Consider the following 19,635-nt stretch of genomic DNA (forward strand, 5'->3'; position numbering starts at 1 on the left):
ATCTCCCTCGTCTTGTGATATTTCAGCCTTCATCTCCGTGGTCACATGGGCACTTCCTCTGTCCCGTGACTTTTTTTTTTTCTTTCAACAAATGAAGAGGCAGGCAGCTCAGTCCCGGCGTGCTGCCGTATTAAAGTACGCGTTGCGATTATCACTTCTCTGTGGAGCGTTACATAATAGATTTATGTTTTCATTAGGTCTTGGTGTCGGTTGTTCATCATAGTCAGGTCCACGGAGGTCACACCATCCGTCATGTCCCGGGGGTTTGATCACGAGATCTGAGAACTTTCTACCTGCGATTCTTTAAAGAAACGAAACCAACTCGACATGATGCTTTGATGAAACTTGCCGAATTTAGGACATCCTGCATCCACATTCTCAAAACGAGTAGTTCGGTTTCCTTGTGGTTTTGTGTAGTTTCTTCCTAAAAGCGGAAGTCATATACCGCTCTTAGATCGGCGACGCCGCTGTTGTTTATGAAGGACAGGTATGTTGGGTTTGTTTCTCCACCTCCTTACTGCACTTTGCCGTTATATGTATCATATTAACCTTACACGCCCAGCTAGGCATCTGTGACCGCTTAAAGAGATGGAGGTCTCCCTCTCTTATAGAAATGTAAGCTGCCTAGTTTTCTGCAATGCATGTCTGCTAGATTATTCAAACTTGGGTGGTGTTGTTATATGGCAGCGGGGTATTTTATGGGCAGATTATTCTCTTTACCTTTATAGGACATACTAACACTTGTTTTTCAAAAACGTATGTCGGATGTTTACATTGCCATGTAGGCTACTTCCGTTACTTAAACGATGCAACATTGTAACAATGACTTGTAACAACACTCAAGACATTCAATGTATTGTAGTCTGGGTTCCCACTGTCATTGAAATGTCGGGCTATTTGAAAACTGATTTACAGTTGCTAATTGAAAATTAACACAATACTAAGCCACTGAATATGGTGGACATTTAATGACTTATGCTTGTAAAATAATAACATATTTAGCATATGTAACAAATCCTTATCCGATCATGAACTTGACATGACTTTGCTTTTTTTAATCTATTTTTTTATTCACTTTGACCCAATTTTTAAAATAATAATTAATAGATTACAACAACAAAAAACACCTTACCATACCAACACCTTACCGAAACCTTACCAGGTGATATATATTTTTTATTATTATTTGAAAGAAGTCTCTTACGGTCACCAATGGCAAAATACAGTACAAATATGCAAGGAACACTGAACTATTATTGCAATTTAAAATAATATTTTTATTTGAATATACAGTACTGTGCAACAGCCTTAGGCCTTATTGCCTGCAATAATACTTTGGCATGTTAGTATTTTTCCACACAAAAAACTTTTTTTAACCTGTTATTTGTGTATTTTGCAGTAGTGTATCAGTAGGAAATATCAGTTTACATTATGAACATTCCTTTTGCCATTAATTGTAATAATCCGGTGCAAATATTTTTATTTTTTATTTTTGTATGCACAAGGAGTCTTGATAACAGCCGGTATTCTCTACATGGAGATCTGGGCCTGTATTTATCAAGCTTCTCAAAGTGCTATTTTAGTCTTAAGTGTGGATAAATCATGAAATTTACTCCTACTTTCAAGCTAAAAGGGGGGGGGGGGGGGGGGGGGAGGTGAAATGCTGTTTCATGCATACTGAGCTTTTTACACTGTTAAAGACTTGGATTCCCATCCTAAACACAGACAAAGTTTCAAAAACTAATGTTGGACTTTTGATGGAGTATTTCTGTGTCAAAAATACTCCTTCTGGTTTCTCACAAGTTTCGGAGAGTTTTTTTCGAGTATGGCTCGGCTTGACGTTACTAGAGCGGAAGGTCCTTGTATGGGCCATACGGGCTCTTCTCCCGGTAGGGTGCGCGCGCGCGTGACTAGAGCGAGAGAGGAAATGCACGCCCATACACTCCCGCCACGCTCCACTTTATTCCTATCTGTGACATCAAGCGACTTCAACGCTTTAGCACAGCAAGTCACTGCTGTCAGGACTTCACCAAATCATACCAAAGAAGTGTGTTTTTGACGGAGTGGTCCCAGCGATAAAGGTTCGGTCCTGCTTTGGAAGCAGCCGGTGAGTAAATCTGCTTCAAATGCTGTTGTTGCGTGAGTAAACATCAGTAAACGACACGATCGCGTGCTTCGTCATTCAAATGCGTTTACGGACTCCATTGTTTGTATAACGTTACACTAGTCTGACGTGCAAAACCGTTTTGCTTGCTACTGTTTAGTCGCATACAATAGTCCATAAACCGAATCATGTCCTCATAAACTGCGAGTAAACACACACAAATGTTGACAGGCCACTAAATACAGTACATATCACAGAGACGGACGTCCTGTTGCTGCTGTTTCTCCTGTTCAATTTATTTCAGCCTCCGAATGATTATGGATTATATATCTATTAGCTGAGCTCGATAGCGATGGGCTTCTCCATGCTTGAGGACGTCATCGTTTTGTTCGTACTCGTCATTCTTTAGCTCCGCCCACACGATACGCCTCCAGCCGCTCGTTTTTTTTCCTGAAAGACTCGGTACAGCCTATATTTCTTTTATAAATATAATAAAACTAAAGACTTTTCGGACATATGAAGTATGCAATACTACTCAATAGGTACTCCAGGTTGACATGAGATTGACTGAAACTGAGTTTTTCACCCCCCCCCCCCCCCCCCCCCCCCCCCTTTAAGTATAAAAGCAAGTTATCAAATTTCTTAAAGCTAAGTATCACTCTTACTCTCCCAGTCATTTAAGACAGCTCGAGTGGTCTCTCAAGTGGTTAGTAGTTGCCAGTAGGGGCTTGGGATGGCACTGATGAGACAGAGACATGCGCAAATCTTTCAAGAGAGGGAATTTTTTTTTAAAATGTTTGACGACAAACAATAGTTAATCAAGCGGTATCGTTTGGACAGAGCCAGCATCATCTTTTTCAGTGTTGGTTAATGTTGGGCTTTATAATTAAAAAAAACCCTATTTGACTAATTCAGCAAGCAGTAGCGATCGCTGCTTCCTCCTGCCAGTTAGGATTTCTTTTGGAATCCATGGCGGCTGATTATATATATATAAAAAAAATATCTAGGCTTTATATAGGTAGGTCAGTTAACAGCACACCAGTTTAAAACTTTTAATTAAGATATGGTGGAAAACATGATTATCTTTCATTTCAAATATGTATATTATAATGTATTCTCTTGAAAACTCTTTATTGTCAAATGTGTGTTGAATGTAAACTCACAGGTTACATAGTTATTTCACAATTCAATGTGTATTTATCTGAAAATATTCTTAAATAAGGACATCTAGGCCTATTCAGTGATTGGTTCATGCCTATGTCATCACCCAAAATCCCGTTTGTGGCACAGCAAAGTGTCGTGAATCAACTCTAAGACTGACACTTAATATTTAGTCCTACACTTTACTTAAAGTATGATTGGGATGCTTGATAACTAACTTTTAAGCGCAGTTTTGAGCCAAGAATTTTTTTACTCTTAAGTCAATTCTTAGCAGTGTGTTCTTGTGAATAATTTGCTAATTTGGTTATTTTATATGATGTAAACAGATATGTTTGATAGATTTTTTTCTATTCTTTGAAATTATTTGAAATCAACATTTTTGTTTAACTTTGTAAAAGTCTTTAGTGGGCCCATGCAAAAAATGTACTGACCGAAACTTTTGATTAGTATTTATCATTATGCATATTTCAATAATAATAAAAAGTCAAGTCTCTTTTAATAGCTGAAAAAAATGCATTTTTTGTACTGAACAGAAACTGAACAGGTTTCTTCTGCAGACCATGGCAAACGAGCACTCGCCTCTTCTTGTTCATGGGGTGTACAGCATGGTAGGAGATGCTGAAGATTCCAGGGGTGGATCTGCAGTGACAGGAGAGGGATCCCCCAAATCAACCCCCCGCAAACTCGACACCTTCTTTGGGGTTATGGTGCCCACCATCCTCTCCATGTTCAGTATTGTGCTCTTTCTTCGCACAGGTGAGTCAGTAAAGACAGAAGAGCATGGCAGGACATTTCAAAAAGCGTGGTGATGTATCACATTGTAACCCCTCTCTGTGTGGCTCTAGGTGTGTTTTTGTGCATAATTCTGACAAGTGTCGTGTGTTTCAGGTTTTGTTGTGGGTCATGCCGGTCTTCTCCATGGTCTCCTCATGCTGTGTGTGGCCTACTTCATCATTTCGTTGACAATCCTGTCTATATGTGCTATTTCAACGAATGGTGCTGTGGAAGGGGGCGGGGCCTACTGTATCCTTAACCAATCTCTCTGCCTTATATAGGGCTAGTTGCAGGATGAATTCCAAATGCTGTTTTTACACCTTGAAGAGCAATAGAGTGCAACAGTGCCTTCCCCCTTTTTTAGAGGCGCTGGTTCCGGAAGTTTTTTTGTTTTGTTTTTTATCCCGTAGGGATTTTAAAATAGTCATTGTTGAAGAGTTATAAGCCCTGAACCAAGCCAATCAGCTATGAGGTGAATCGCAACACTACAAACTTTTAGTGAGTGGAAAGATCTACAAACCCATGAAGCATTGCAAACAGCATAATCAAATTAAAAACGATGGAGAAATATAAAACTACTCTTTACAAATGTTGATTATGTTTAAAAACAATATATTTTTAAGTTTATTGCAAAAAAATACATATTTATACAAACATTTCTCTATTTTGGGAGTGTAAAGAGAGTGACTCAATTACGTGCTTCGCATGCGCTTCTTGGGAGTAGGCGGAGCTATAGAGCTATTTCGAGCAGGTTGCTTTTTTTAACTCTCTGGTAATGTTTTTTTCATCAGGAATTACACTTTTAAGAAGGGTTAATTTAAAAATAAACTGAAATAATGCAGGCTGATGGCTTCAGCAGAAGCAAATACCATGAATAATACAACCTCGTAGCTCACAGTAGATCTGTCTTAAATTTGTATACATTATCATTCAAAATAAATTTCCTGATTTAGAAAATCACTGTAGTTTTTACCTCCGGTTTTTACCTCCTCTGTGTGGTGCGTTAAGAGTGACTGAATCTACTTGGAAGAATGTCTGAGGCTCCCCGATCTCAAATTGTAAATATTCAACAGGGAACCCAGATGAAAAACACACCCATGCTCTGATTATTATGTGAAATGAAACAATACCCAATCAAAAAGGGAGCTGACGGGAGACTCACCTCAGCTCATGCTGTAACATGGAAAGTCCATCTTCATTGTCTCCACGACCATCAAAATATTTTCCTTTTTCCCCCCCATGAATTTTTTCTACGAAGCAGTCCATACATTATTCCCCGGTTTCACAGACGAGGCTTAAGCTAGTCACAGACTAAAATGCATGTTTGAGTTATTTTAACTGAAAGAAACTTGCACTTGTATAACTTAAAATAAGTCAGTGCTATTGTTTTGTCTTCAGATGCACATTGTCTTTAGATTTTTTTCTCGGGCATGTTTATAAAAGTTACTCAAATATCCTAATTGAATTAATGCCTAATCCTAGTTTAAGCCCTGTTTGTGAAACTGGGCCTTTAAACTGTGAAACTGGGCCCCCGCTTTACCTAATTATAACCTTAACCATAAAACCTGGGTTAATATAAGGGTAATGAAGAAATTACATTGTCTTTCATTGCTCCCTGCCAAGTGCATTCCTAGTGGCTACAGTTTGACAAACAAGTGCCTTCCTCCCTCAAAAGTCCCAACTTCAAGGGCTTTGCCCTTCAGAGTGAGTAAGGCATAGGGATGCTCACTTCCGATTGGCGTTTGTTGTTCGTGAGTGTTTGCATGTTGTTGTTGACATTTAACTCTTAAGTCTTAGTCATGATCAGTCGTTCTCTGGGACCAGAGTTTGGAGGCAGTATCGGCCTGATGTTTTACTTGGCGAAGGTATGTGCATGTGGCGTGTATGTTCTCGGCCTGGTGGAGGCCATACTGGATGTCTTCGGGAAGGATCCAGGTAAGCGCTGCATGAAGCACATTGTACTAAGCAAATTTTTGCAATCTTAGAAGTAAAAAGACAGATGGCTTCTGATTTAATTTGCTTCTGTTTTCTTCTCTCCAGGCTCTACTGTGGCACAGGGGCTGCGTGTGTTGCCGCAGGGTTACTGGTACACCGTGTTGTACTCCTCTGTAGTGCTGTTGCTATGTCTGGTGGTGTGTCTGGTCGGTGCTCATATCTACGCCAAAGCCTCTTTCATCATTCTGCTGGTTGTGACGGTGTCACTGATCTCCATCATCATCAGCCCCCTTATTGTCAGTCCGCAGCGCTTCAACATCACACACACATACGGGAAAAACCACAGCGTCACTGTCAACCCCGGCTACACAGGCTTCAATGGCACCACATTAAAGAACAACCTTGGACGTGAGTGACAAGATCATAATTTAGAAGTTATATTTTAAAATACTTGCAAACGAGACTGATCACATTAATGGAGTCCTGTCTGTTCGATAATACGTTTAGTGGGAAAAGAGGTTAACTGGACAGTCAGTGAAATATTGAATTGTGTAATGAGATTTTGCTTATGTACTTTGTGTATATACTGCCATTTAGTTTCTTTTAAAGAAATTAAAGCTTTCATTCAGCAAAGACACATTCATTTGATCAAATGTAAAATTAAAGGGGTACTTCAGCGCTGGGAAGATGAATCTGTATTTAAACGGGGTCATTAATGTAGTAGAAATTTGAAATTATTTTTAAATTTGGTGCTTTCTAGACTGAGAAAAGACAGAAAATGTATTTTTGTCTCATGGGGATGAAAGACTACAATTCCCAGAATGCTTTACTGCCCTGTGAGGCCACTCCCAAAGCCACCGCTACTGAATCACTTTTACTTTCCTACCACCGCGTTCATCTTCATAAAATCAGTTCAGTTAGAGAACAGACACTACAATTAAAAAACGAAAGTATCTGTTCAATATAATGGGATTTAGCCGCTGAGGAAGTGTCAGCACAAACGCAGCATGAGTCAGATTACACGCATCGTGTAAGCTGAATGAGCTCTCGAGATGAGAGCTGAGGTAAACGCGTCCACGCTTGCGGCAGTAGTTCTCAGCGCGTGTTCAGTTCATTCCTTTGGAAGATTAACTTTCATAGGAATTAACTTGAGAAGATAAAATACTCACTTTGCTCCGCCTGCCGCAGCGTTTCAATGAATGCCTGAGCCGAGCTGAGCTGTGAATGCGACACCATCCCCCATGTGCGAGTTGAAAACATGCGAAAAATAGCTCCCTCTGCTGGCTGTAGTCTGAAGCATCTGGCCAAACATTTTACCGAAGACACAAATCGATGATATTTGCACCACCGGAGTAATTTTTCCAGAAATAAAATGCATAAATCTCTCGTCTCAGGGGGATATGAGAGGGGGTAGCACGATTATTCTAATAGAAAGCCATATGCTAATCGTTGAAGTAACCCTTTAAAGACTTGACCAGTTATAATTAACATAACATCAATAAGTACAAAAAATGCAGAAACAGGAAGTTATCTTTGACCTATGGACAAACACTGACAGCAAATTATCTATGCAAATTATTCATGAATTTCCATGGTGTTGACATTATTGTGGTGTGGTACAAGTATAGACATGTAAGAAAATGTAGTTTTCCACTAAAATCATAAAACCGTTCTAATCACAAATGCACAATAGTTTGCAGAGTACTCTGAAGATTATTGATGACCTCAAATGCAACCATAATAATTTCTGCACTGGCATGAATTTTGTCCAAATGTCTCCCCTCGTAGCGCACTACTCTCTGGACTACAGTACCAACACAATGATGTCTTTCGCCACTGTATTTGCTGTGATGTTCACGAGCTGCACGGGCATCATGGCAGGAGCCAACATGTCGGGTACAAAACCACACACGCCATTGTGTAGTCCAAATAAATTACTTTATTTAGATTCTCTTTTTGGTTCTGATGTAATTGTGTTACCTTGTTTTACAATACTGACATAACTCTTATAATGTATGATGTAATTTGATTTAGCCTCTCATCCTCAGGTGAGCTAAAGAACCCCAGTGTGTCGATACCTAAAGGAACCATTATAGCGGTGTCATACACCTTCACTGTCTACTTGTTTCTCTACATGCTCCTGAGCTCTACCTGCGACAGGTGCCATTAATAACACTCAAGTCACATGGAAAAACATGAAAATCATATGCATTCACACTGCTTTGTTTTCCCACTTATTCATCTAGCCGTTAATCCTCCTGTGGTTTTCTTGGTTTCTCTCTCACACAGGTTGTTGTTAATCAATGATTATGCAGTGTTCCAACGTGTGAACGTGTGGCCTCCGTTTGTGACGATTGGGGTGTACTGCGCGTCTTTCTCAGCTGCTATGTGCTCCATGATAGGAGCTTCTCGAATCCTCCACGCTCTTGCACTGGACAAGCTTTTTGGTTAGTGTGTATTTGAGGGATTTAGACTGGAAACTAATACTGAAATGGTAATAAGTGTTGTGGTTGCTGACATCTCCACAAGTGTTATGGGAAAACATTAGTGAGCAATACTTGGAAAATGGTATCTCATGGTTCCTTAGAAAAATTATTAGTCAATATTTTTCAGTTTTGCTTAATTTGTCACATTTTCTAGGCTGTCATATGGTGTGAGATCTCATATGTTCTGTACAAGAAGGTAAAACATTCAATTTAAAGAATCACACTCATTTCCTTCAATCATTTTCTACTGAAGTCGGTTAATTGACATAATCAAAATTAAACAATCTTTACTTGTTTAGAATTTATTGATTAACATTAAACAAAAACATTGACATTAAAAAAAATGTATTCACAGAAATCACAGAAAATGTTTCACACTGTGGGTTGTGGTGATGGAATTAAACAATTTATTGTAGAAATGTTATGTAAAGCATCTTTAAAAGTTTAAATTTAAGGAATAAACAAGAGTAAAACAGCATAAATGTAAGATCTCCAGAATTCAAAACACCAGTACACATTTATCTATATATATATTTATCCAAGTTTGCATAAAAAGTAAAATAATAAGAATCTGTTTGTTTACGGTTGCTCTTTTATCAATGATAATCAAATAGTAGTTCAGTATCATTATACATTGGATGTCCGCAAGATTTATTAAAAAAAAAAAGAAAAAGTTTTTTTAAGTCTTTTATGTTTACCAAGGCTGCAATTATTTAATCAAAAATATGGTACAATTATTTTATCAATTAATTATTAATTAGCAAAATTTTGTGAAATGTATTAACTGAATATTACTTTATTTTTTATTTAGTACATTTTAAAACATAATTTATTCATATGATGGCAAAGCTGAATTTTCAGACATTACTTCAGTCTTCAGTCACATGATCCTACAGAAATCATTCTAATATGCCGATTTATTGATCAAGTAACATTTATTATTATAACCACTTTATGGTATGCTCAAAAAGTTTTGTATACATTGTTTTTCCAGGATTTTTAAATTAATAGAAAGTTCAAAAGAACAGCATTTATTCAAAATAGATTTTTTTAGTAACAGCATAAAAGTACTTTATTCTCACTTTTAATCAATTTAATGCATCTCTGCTGAATAAAAGTGTTCACTTTTTGAAAAAATAGTGTTTATATAAAACAATATAATTCCCTAAAAAGGCTGTATAAAATCATACTGTCAAGCACCCATTGACGCAGGAACAAGGTTACATTGTTGGGTTTGTTGAGAATCTTATGATATGATAGTGTAATAGTATCCTGGAGTAAAACAATGTCACTGCTCTCTTGGAGTGCATCAGGGGTTTGTTGATCTTTGCTGTGATCTGGTTTCAGGTCTGCCTCTGGCTCCGGCCGCAGTCACCTCCAGCTCTGGGAACCCGTGGGTGTCTGTGCTCTACACCTGGGGCCTGGTGCAGGTACAGGGAGCTGTGTGCATTTGTCATTGGATGATATTTCTGTGACTCGTGACGTAAAGAGTATGTCTGTCTGTTTGTTAAGATTTAGTTTGTGTGTGTGTGTTGTAGTGTACGCTGTTTGCAGGACAGCTGAATGTGATTGCTGGTATCGTGACAGTGTTTTATCTGTTGGCGTATGCTGCGGTTGATTTGGCCTGTCTAGCTCTGGAATGGGCCTCAGCTCCAAACTTTAGGTAATGCACTGTGGTAATATATGTGGTAACTATTTATAAGGTAATTGTGACTTTATACCTCACAATGGCCCTCATTTATCAAAAGTGCGTACACCAAATTTCCAGCGTACACCTTGCGTACACCCAAACCCACGGTGACTTTGAGATTTATCAATATGGACGTTGGCGTACGGCACGCTCAAATCCTACGCCAGCTCAGGAGGTGGTGTACGCACGTTTTGAGTTAGAGCGAAAATGCGCAGAAAAGCAATTCCTAACACCACAAAACGCACTGACAAGATATGCTATATGACCCACTGTTAAAAACCACAACAACAACATTTAGTGTTTATTTTTGTGCAACATGAACGTCAATGTTTAATTTGTGTGACTTTACCAAAGCGTTTGATCTGTAGGCATATGTATTCCTCCAGTCGCGAGCCTGTGCGCTTTATCTGACGTTTCCTGGCCCGGCAGCTGCGCACGGACTGGGACTAAAATAATTCAGACTGACAAAATAATAAAAATGGCCTTCTTCTTTTAAATAATAATAAAATCAATAAAAACAACATTCTTCTTCTAAATAACAAGCGTCATTAAGAATAATAATCATAATAATAAGAAGAAGAATCTTACAAATTGTCATGTAATTATTAATGTGAATGAATCTTACTCCACAATACATCATCACTATTGTACACCCCAATACATGTGCCGTGATACGAAATTAAATGCTAATTGTTTCAAAACGTGCTGTAAAATAATGCATTGTGATGGTAATTTATCATCCAAACAGCTATTTAAACTGCTGGAGTGCGCGTCTCAACCCCCACACTAACAGTAGCTACTCGTAATTTGGGTCCATATTTTGTTTTTGTGAGCGCCTTTAATCCCACTCTTTAAACTCCCAAATAAAACAATTTCGGGGTTTTTTTTCAACTTCCCTGGTGATGGTCTCGATGGGCTCGTCTCAATCATCTCAATAGTTCAGTAGTCAGAGCACTGATCAGGGAGTCAGCCCATTGACTTATGTCCTAATCAGTGCCCTGACTAGTGGACTAGTGAGATGATTGAGCGCGCCCGATCTCCACGTCGGAGAAGTTTCGTTTCTTTGCCGTCTTCTGTTTGTCCATGGCGTAAAATGAGGGCGTGCGGGAGGCGGAGACTTGAATATATAGGGGCGTGTTATTCTAATGACGATCGTTTTCAGCCGTGGGATTTATCAAGGGCAAGTATTGCGTACACCTGAATTGCAGAGGTGCGCACAGTTTCATAAATCAGGCGGTGAGAGGAGTGTAAGCATAATCTTACGCCAACATATACACCCGTTTCTACGCAAGATTGATAAATGAGGGCCAATGTGACTTCATGTTGTAGGGCTGTGCGATATTGAAGAAAAATGCGATATGCGATCTACTTGAATAATGCGATATTCGATATGCGATACGATATTGCTATTAGTGTGTAAAATCTATTTAAATTATATTTTTAAAAAGAATTTAATAATTGAGAATGATATTATTTATATTCAATATTATTTGTTTTACATTCTTTCTGGGAAAAGAAAGCATCGCTACAACTTCTGAAAGTAACCAGCAGTGTTTTAACGGAAAAGAATGTCATAAATCTGACAATATAATTTTAACATCAATGTAAACAAACAAAAAATGTAATGCAAATATTTAAATACCAAAAACTCTTTGCTCGACTTAGTGATATACAGTTATATCAACCTAAAACGTAACATCAAGAACATCCAGGTAAACAAAGACACCTGAACAAGGGGTGGATGATTATTTGTGTTATTTTAATTTATCTTTGTTATTAAAAATAAGAACTAAAAACAGTAGTCTTTACATGAATTAAATAGACACTGATACATTATAAAGCTACAAAGGTTATTCAGCCAAGAGCACTGAGTGATTTTCTCTTGTTCTTCTGTTGTTTAACACACAGCGGCAGGTTTACTGTATTAGCCGCTGTCACTTTAAGACCTAATGCACATTTCCTATTGACACGCATTCGTTTTCTTACATATCAGTCAATATCGTGACAATATCAGTCACTTAAAGCATAACCGACTGGGTTTACATGAATATTCATCAAGACAGCCATTTTGACTTAATCGTGTGTGTATTGGACAGTTTTGAGTGTGTAACAAGACACTAAACAGAACTGAAGGGATCACACACTTTCAGAGAGGCAGCTTGTGTGCACGTTTCGCTGTGTGTGTCAGACAACGCAAGACTGCAAGGAGTTGTTTTAATAACTCTTTTTAACGTCAAGCAAGTCACATATGTAACAGTCGTATGCCCAGTCTATTCTCTGCTGTATGTGTCGACCTGAAACGTACCCTTTTACAATGTTGAAGTAACATATTAAAATCATTCCGATATTGCGTGCCATTGCAATATGCATATTGCGATATGTACATTTGCGATAATTTAGATATATTGCACAGCCCTAATATGTTGTAATGTGACTTGTCTTATATGTGCAACTTTATTTCTTGTAATTGTGTTTTCATGACTTTTTCTCACAATTTATGATTCTTATTTAAAAATTACTTGAATTAATGAATGATAATTACTCAAAGGACATGTTCTATTTACTATTTACCTGATGGTATACTACCTTTCAAAAGTTTGGGGTAGGTAGTCTGTTTTTGGTAGTCTCTTTTGCTGACTAAGAACAGCATGAAATGAAAATCTTTATGGTCACTTTTGATTGATTTAATCCTTGTGGAATAAAAGTATTAATTTCTCTAAATTGTTATGGTCCCAAACTTTTAAACAATAGGTTATATATTTCTATATTTTACTTCTTTTTTTTCCCTTCTCTCTTTCTAGGCCAACATTTCAGTTTTTCTCTTGGCACACATGTTTATTGGGTATTGTCAGCTGTGTGGTAATGATGTTCGTGATCAACCCAGTGTATTCATCGGCCAGCATCGTACTTCTACTTCTACTCCTGCTGATCCTGCACTACCGCTCTCCCACCAGCAGCTGGGGCTACATCAGCCAAGCACTGATCTTCCATCAGGTACATACATGGACACACAAAAACACATGTGAATGCAATAAACTTTAAATCCATGAGATTCTTTCTGTGTTCTTTCAGGTGAGGAAGTACCTTCTGATGTTAGACTCCCGTAAGGATCATGTGAAGTTCTGGCGGCCACAGGTCTTACTGATGGTGGCCAACCCACGCTCCTCCTGTCAGCTCATCTGCTTTGTCAACCAGCTCAAGAAAGGAGGGCTGTTTGTTCTTGGACATGTGCAGATTGGAGATCTGGGTAGGACAAAATGGATGTTAGGTTCAGACAGCAATTGTATGAGAGAAGCCAAGTTTCACAAGACCCATAGACCAAAAGTTTCAACACTTACTAGTTTCCTCAGTAATGATCTCCAGCTTCCTCTTAAATGGTTAGTTCACCCAAAAAATAAAATTCTGTCATATTTAGTCATTCTCAACCTGTAAGACCTTCGTTCATCTTAAACTCAAATGAAGATCTTTTTGATAAAATCCAAGATCTTTCTGACCCCACATAGACTGCAGCATTATTACTATTTTCAAGGCCCAAAAAAGTAGTAAAGCCATCATAAAATAGTCCATGTGACTACAGTGGTTCAAACGTAATGTTGTGAAGCACCGCAAATACTTTTTGTGCATAAGAAAAAAAAACTAAAATAATTTAAAAAACAACTACTCATCTTCCTTGTCAGAGTTTTTGGAGAAAGCAGCAGTCCCAAACATTTCCTAAGTTTATGTTAAACGGGGTCATTGTTGCTTTGCAGGGCTGGTCAGGATGCTCAAACAAATAGAGCCGTGTTTTGATAACACCACATAAACATAAAAGATATTTTGAAGAATGTTGTAAACCACATTCCATTGTATGAACAAAAAAACATTCAATATCTCAAAAAAACGATGACCGAATTCTCATTTTAGTCTGAACTATCCCTTTAATATACTAAAGAGTCTTCCTCTCTTCTTCCTGTAAACTCATTTTACCATTACTCGTTTTTATCATGTTGTTGTACACTGGTCGTTCAACCCGATCACATGTAAATGCGTATAAATAGTATGAGTGTGCAATGTCGGGGAATGTATACGGCAAAACTCATTTTGGCGTGCATATGATACGCTGTTTTTTGCGTGCATATGATACGCACTTTATGACCTATATATGACACGCTCTTGGGTAGGTTTAGGGTAGTGGGGTGGGGGGGTTCGTATGTATAATACGCCATAAAGTGCGTATCATATGCACACGCAAAACAGCGTGGCATAGACACGGCAATATGAGCATTTTCGTAAGATCCGGCTGGGTCGTTAAAAAGGAATGGAATAAATGACCAATTGTAATCTCTCTGAACTCTCTCTCACAGATGTGTTGCCCTCAGACCCGGTGCAGCCGCAGTATAATTTCTGGTTGAGTCTGGTGGATAAGTTGGGTGTGAAAGCCTTTGTGGATCTGACTCTTTCTCCTTCCGTCAGACAGGGCACTCAACATCTGCTCCGCATCACTGGACTGGGTGAGACATTTCTTGATTATCTTTTTGACACAGCCAGAACAATCAAATCTTCATTGTTATTCTACAAAAATACAAGTACATAGCCAGTGAAAAAAGTTCCTAGACAAAGTGGCAGCACAAATAGTTTCACATAAAAAAAATATAATTTTTTACTGATTAAATTAAATACTGCTTAAAATACCATAAAAGTACTCAAATCAGAAGGGAAAAAAGCAACATGTTCCCTTAAGAGAAGTTTGTAAGAGAACTTTAAAGGTATTTAAAGAAAGTGCTTCCTTAAGTTTAGCTGCAAATAATCTTGAGTTGGCTGTAAAGAATCACTGTTTGTGTCAGTCAGACTTTTGGGGCTATGCATTTACAGATTTTCTGATAAATCACATTTCTTTAAACAGTTAATCTGAGTTGTGAGTGACTTTGTGGTCTGTGCTCCATTTGATTGTAAAAAAAGAAACGACTTCATCAACTTTTGCCCTCATGGGTTGCATGTAAAAACAAACACATTAGTTGACTCTTATGCGCTGTTTTTTTTTCTTAGTGAATCAAAAACACACCACAACCATTGTAGTCCATTTCAGACACAAATGATTGTTGGGAGCTGGTTCTTTTTTTATAAAGATACAGCACAACCATTGTAAACTGATTCACGAACAAATGACTCTTGTGAACTGGCTCTTTTCAGTGAATCAGAAAATACAGCAGGACCAGTGTAGTCGATTTCAGAAATGGATGACTCTTGTGAGCCAGTTCTTTTTAGTAAATCAAAAACTATTTTCACGTGTTGTCACACACTTATAGGAACGCCCACCTGGAGGGCAAAACAAGGCTTACCTCAATTGCCCGCCAGTCATTTTTACCAGGTTTGTAGTCAGTATTAATGCAGTAAGACAGTGATATTAAAATACCAAATTCAATATACACCGTATTGATGTTGCATACTTTATACAGGAAAGCAGATGAACACAGAATATTAGTGCAAGGTTTCTCATTAGGTGTTTTCCCCATCGAAACCTATTATAAAGAAACGTGTTGGTTCATCTATATGCCTGTATATAGTATGCATCATTAAAAAGATGTTAACTGAATTTAATCTTTTAATATCACCGTTAGTACATTAAGGCACTTTAAGGGTGGGTTGCACTGATAAGGATTATTTAGCCTGGTGTCGGGTCACCCTCCGTCTGCTGCTTGGTCCGCTCGATAACGGTTTTACTGCGTAATTTATCTGTGTTTAAAATTAAGTGGTGCAACAACTCAATGTAAAATAAAACCCAAATCAACAAATCCTAGATTAGCGTTAAACTTTGCTTAATTGTATCATTATTGGTGCAACTCACCCTAGTATTTTTCATGTTAAGCATTTTAAAAACGTCCTGCTGTTAGTAGTGATTGAAATACTGCAGCAGGCGCTTTATATGGATCACAAGTGCCCAAAACGTCCATCTTTTTCACATATTTTTGTTTTAAGATGGATATTTGACAGGCTTGTGCTGCAGTTATATGGAGTTCTATGGAGATTTTGCCCTCCAAGGCTCTGCGACATAGCCTAGAAATCTAGACGCACCCTAGCGGCAGCAAATTTAATCTGCCCGCAAGTGTCGTCTAGGAACTCTCAATACCATTCTGAGCTGTGTTCCTCAAAATCTGGACGGCCCAATCACATCATGTATAGAGTCGGCGGGCGGGGCCATAATGACGACGGCCGAGTTGCGTTTGCGTGCTTCTAGTAAACACAGAAACTGGCGAATGGTGGCGGTCTTTCGAATCAGCTCTGACCGCGATCCTGGAAGACTTGGAGTTAAGCTTTTCTCTGAGAAAAGAACAAAGAGCAGCACCGAAGTCATTCTTAAAATGGGAAGATGTGTTCGGTTTAGCCGACCGGATACGGCGAATGTTTAATCAGTCAGCGAGCTCTGTTTCACCTTCGTTGCTCTGGTTCGTGTAGCGCTATCCTATCGCGTGCAGAGGGAGTTTGAAAGACAACCGTTTATCCCACCCCGCGGATTGAGCCCTGTCTATGGTGAATTTCTAGACCAAACATCTTGATGTGGGTTTGGCTTGTCAGGCTATCTGCGACAGTCACTTGACTGAAAACTATGAACTCCTTTAATGAACAGTTTAAATGAGTCTGAAACTCTGAGTCTGCTCTGTAAAACTTACGAGAACAATTACATCTAAAGGATGCTTCTCTTATTACATTTTTGTGAATGTAGCATTGGCCAGAAGGAGTTGATGCCATCAGATGGTATCCAACGTTCATTGGGTATTTTGGCTATACCCTGAACTGTAACCCCCTTCAGTTGGCAGGTCGGGAGTGGTGGCCAAAACACTGCCCATCTTTTCCGTTTGGCTTCCATCTTAGCTCCTTTCTCCTGTTCCCTATCCAGCAAGAAGCTCTTTCTGTTGCTTACCCCATCCTGCGAACAGTGAACTTCCTCTTCTTCCCTCTCCCCTTATTTTGGTATTTGACACTCTTAAAAAACCTTGATCACAACCTTTTTATCACAGGACTGTAAGTTCAGCCAAGATGATCATCTTCCTCTCCTCAGATCATACAGTTTTTCACAGACTTAAGCCATCTGAAGAAAGTGATTTGTTGTTCTTAATGTGGTTGATGGTTTTTCTACCTCTCTCACAAATTTGATCAATTGTGTTGGTTTCCCATGTGTTTGCCATCTCTTGCATCTCTCCTACCCCAGAGCATCATGAGCACCTTATGATGGCGCCACATGTACCTTCCCTGGGCGAGTGCTGTTCTACAACCCACCCTGCCAGGATGTGTGCCATGGTACCCCACAAAGCTTGCATTATGGGTCCGTTTTCTTAATGCACTTATGCAATTTTGCTGGACTTGGAAGTGTGTCATATACTGATCGGTAGCAGGAAGGATATACAGAAAGGCTCCAATTTCCATTAATAAATGTGGTCTTCCTCTTGGGAAGGTTCCATCTAGCCCAGGCTCCCTGGAGTGCTAGTTTCACAGCTCTTGTTCAACGTCCTTCCTTGTCCAGGTACTGTAATTCCTCCTGTATCATGGTTCTCCTCTCTTTATCTTTGTTGTGTCATTGTTTGAAATGGTGAACTTCCAAGACCCTCTATCCCTGTGCATGACAGTTCAATGATGTCACGTAGCCTCAGCATTCTTTCAGCTTATGCAACAGAGGTATTGGCGGTCCACTTAGGTCCTGATTTTGTAAAGTCGGCATTTCTGACTTGCTCATCCTGCGTGTCTCTGCATTACAATTACACATTTTTCCACCTTAAATTCTTCCACCACTGATAACAAGTGGGAACTGTAGCTGCCCTGATCTTGTATAGAGGCCTATTAAAGTGAAACTTGGATGAATTCCCAGCCACCTCCAGGGGTACTTGTTGATCTTCCTCTCCACTCTCCATTGATTTCACTGTCAACAGCAACATGTCTGGGCAGAAGTCCATGTTGGTACAGCCATGCTTTTCAATTCCCCAGAAGTCCTGATTTCTCAATCCTCCTCGGCCAGTCCTTTGCCAACTTTAACATATAGAGCAGAGGTCTTCAACCCTGCTCATGGGGACCTATGCAGGGCGCCCCTTAGGGGCGGCAGTGGCTCAGCGGTTCATGTAGATTGTCTACCAACCTGAAGGTTGGTGGTTCGATCCCCGGTTCCACCTGACCAAGTGTCGAGGTGTCAGGGTATATACTGCTAACGAGGTGTCGAGGCTAACGGTGTCCCGGTTCCACCTGACCAAGTGTCGAGGTGTCAGGGTGTCAGGGTATATACTGCTAACGAGGTGTCGAGGCTAACGGTGTCCCGGTTCCACCTGACCAAGTGTCGAGGTGTCCATGAGCAAGACACCCAACCCCAACTGCTCCCGATGAGCTGGATGCCGCCTTACATGGCAGACATCGCCGTCGGTGTATGAATGGGTGAATGTGAGGCAAGATGTAAAGCGCTTTGGATGGCCATAGGGTCTGTTAAAAGCGATATAGAAATGCAGTCCATATGCTGCATATGCATATTTACCATATGCTGCATTCCACTCCACTTTTAGACACGCACTTGTGAACTTCCCTAAGCACTTCCCCTCAAGCACAATCCCTGCAGCCATTTTGAAGTGTGTTCAAGGGAAGTTTATATGGACAGACCCTTGCTCCCTGGATTTTGACTGAGGGAGCGAGTCTAATTCATATGTACACTTCAGGCAGCTTCATGTACCACAATGCAACGTGATTGTGACATTGCAGCATAGCCCATTTAATTTACCCCACCACAAACAACTCTGATATTGAAATTTTTTTTTATAGAATGATGCATTAAACAATTTTGTACAAGATTTTTTTATTTTTTTTTATAAATCATCTCCTTTGTGGATTCCAAGTGGTCAAGGGTTTAGGGCAGGGGTCCCCAGACTCGGTCCTGGAGGGCCGCTGTCCTGCAGAGTTTAGCTCCAACCCCAATCAAACACACCTGAACCAGCAAATCAATGTCTTACTAGGTCCCATAGAGGGAATGCAGGTGACGTCACCGTCAGCTAGAGCGACTGTGATTATGGCCCGCTGAGTGGCAGAAAGACTGAGAGGCAGCACTGGTTTACAGCATGAATGCAGCGAAAACACACAAAACCAGGCCCGGTGCCAGAGGGGAGTAGGGGGAGGCTTGTCTACGGACCCAATGGACATCGCTCTTCCGAGCTTGAGATGGACTAGATAACAGCGTGCAATTTTCTCACTCAAACCACCAACCTGCTGCTGCTTCTGCTTTAAGAGGGAAACGCTGCCCATAACTGCTTGTCTAGGATATGTAATCCTCCGTAAGAATTCGTAATAATAGCATATTATTAGCGAAAAGGAGCTAGCAAATGATACAGTGTGTATCAGCTGTGATACAGTGTGTGAGTGACAGCTTTTAGTGATTATAAAGGAAGCACTCTTTGCACGCTGTTTGGGCAATATAATTATTTTTTATTTTTTATTAATAGGTCTTATATTCAGAATTTGAATAAACCTTTGTTTTCCAT

At 39.5% G+C, this 19,635-nt stretch overlaps 1 protein-coding gene across 2 annotated transcripts in view; it reads left to right on the forward strand.

Annotated features, from left to right (window-relative positions):
- Window positions 1-105: 105 nt before the first annotated feature.
- Window positions 106-19,635, forward strand: part of slc12a9 (solute carrier family 12 member 9) — a 23,543-nt gene continuing 4,013 nt past the window's right edge. The window contains exons 1-13 of one of the 2 annotated variants that reach the window (XM_067438450.1): window positions 106-487; window positions 3,823-4,021; window positions 4,154-4,288; window positions 5,837-5,974; window positions 6,080-6,382; window positions 7,763-7,870; window positions 8,023-8,134; window positions 8,264-8,421; window positions 9,808-9,890; window positions 9,999-10,123; window positions 12,952-13,144; window positions 13,223-13,397; window positions 14,494-14,640. In XM_067438450.1, coding sequence (XP_067294551.1) covers window positions 3,826-4,021; window positions 4,154-4,288; window positions 5,837-5,974; window positions 6,080-6,382; window positions 7,763-7,870; window positions 8,023-8,134; window positions 8,264-8,421; window positions 9,808-9,890; window positions 9,999-10,123; window positions 12,952-13,144; window positions 13,223-13,397; window positions 14,494-14,640 — 1,873 coding nt within the window. In that variant the 5' untranslated portion in view covers window positions 106-487; window positions 3,823-3,825. Of the gene's footprint in view, window positions 488-3,822; window positions 4,022-4,153; window positions 4,289-4,323; window positions 5,744-5,830; window positions 5,975-6,079; window positions 6,383-7,762; window positions 7,871-8,022; window positions 8,135-8,263; window positions 8,422-9,807; window positions 9,891-9,998; window positions 10,124-12,951; window positions 13,145-13,222; window positions 13,398-14,493; window positions 14,641-19,635 lie in introns of those variants that run through there. The other variant, XM_067438451.1, reaches the window with a different exon arrangement.

This window comes from Pseudorasbora parva, chromosome 3, assembly GCF_024679245.1.
Source record: "Pseudorasbora parva isolate DD20220531a chromosome 3, ASM2467924v1, whole genome shotgun sequence".
NCBI lineage: Eukaryota > Metazoa > Chordata > Actinopteri > Cypriniformes > Gobionidae > Pseudorasbora > Pseudorasbora parva.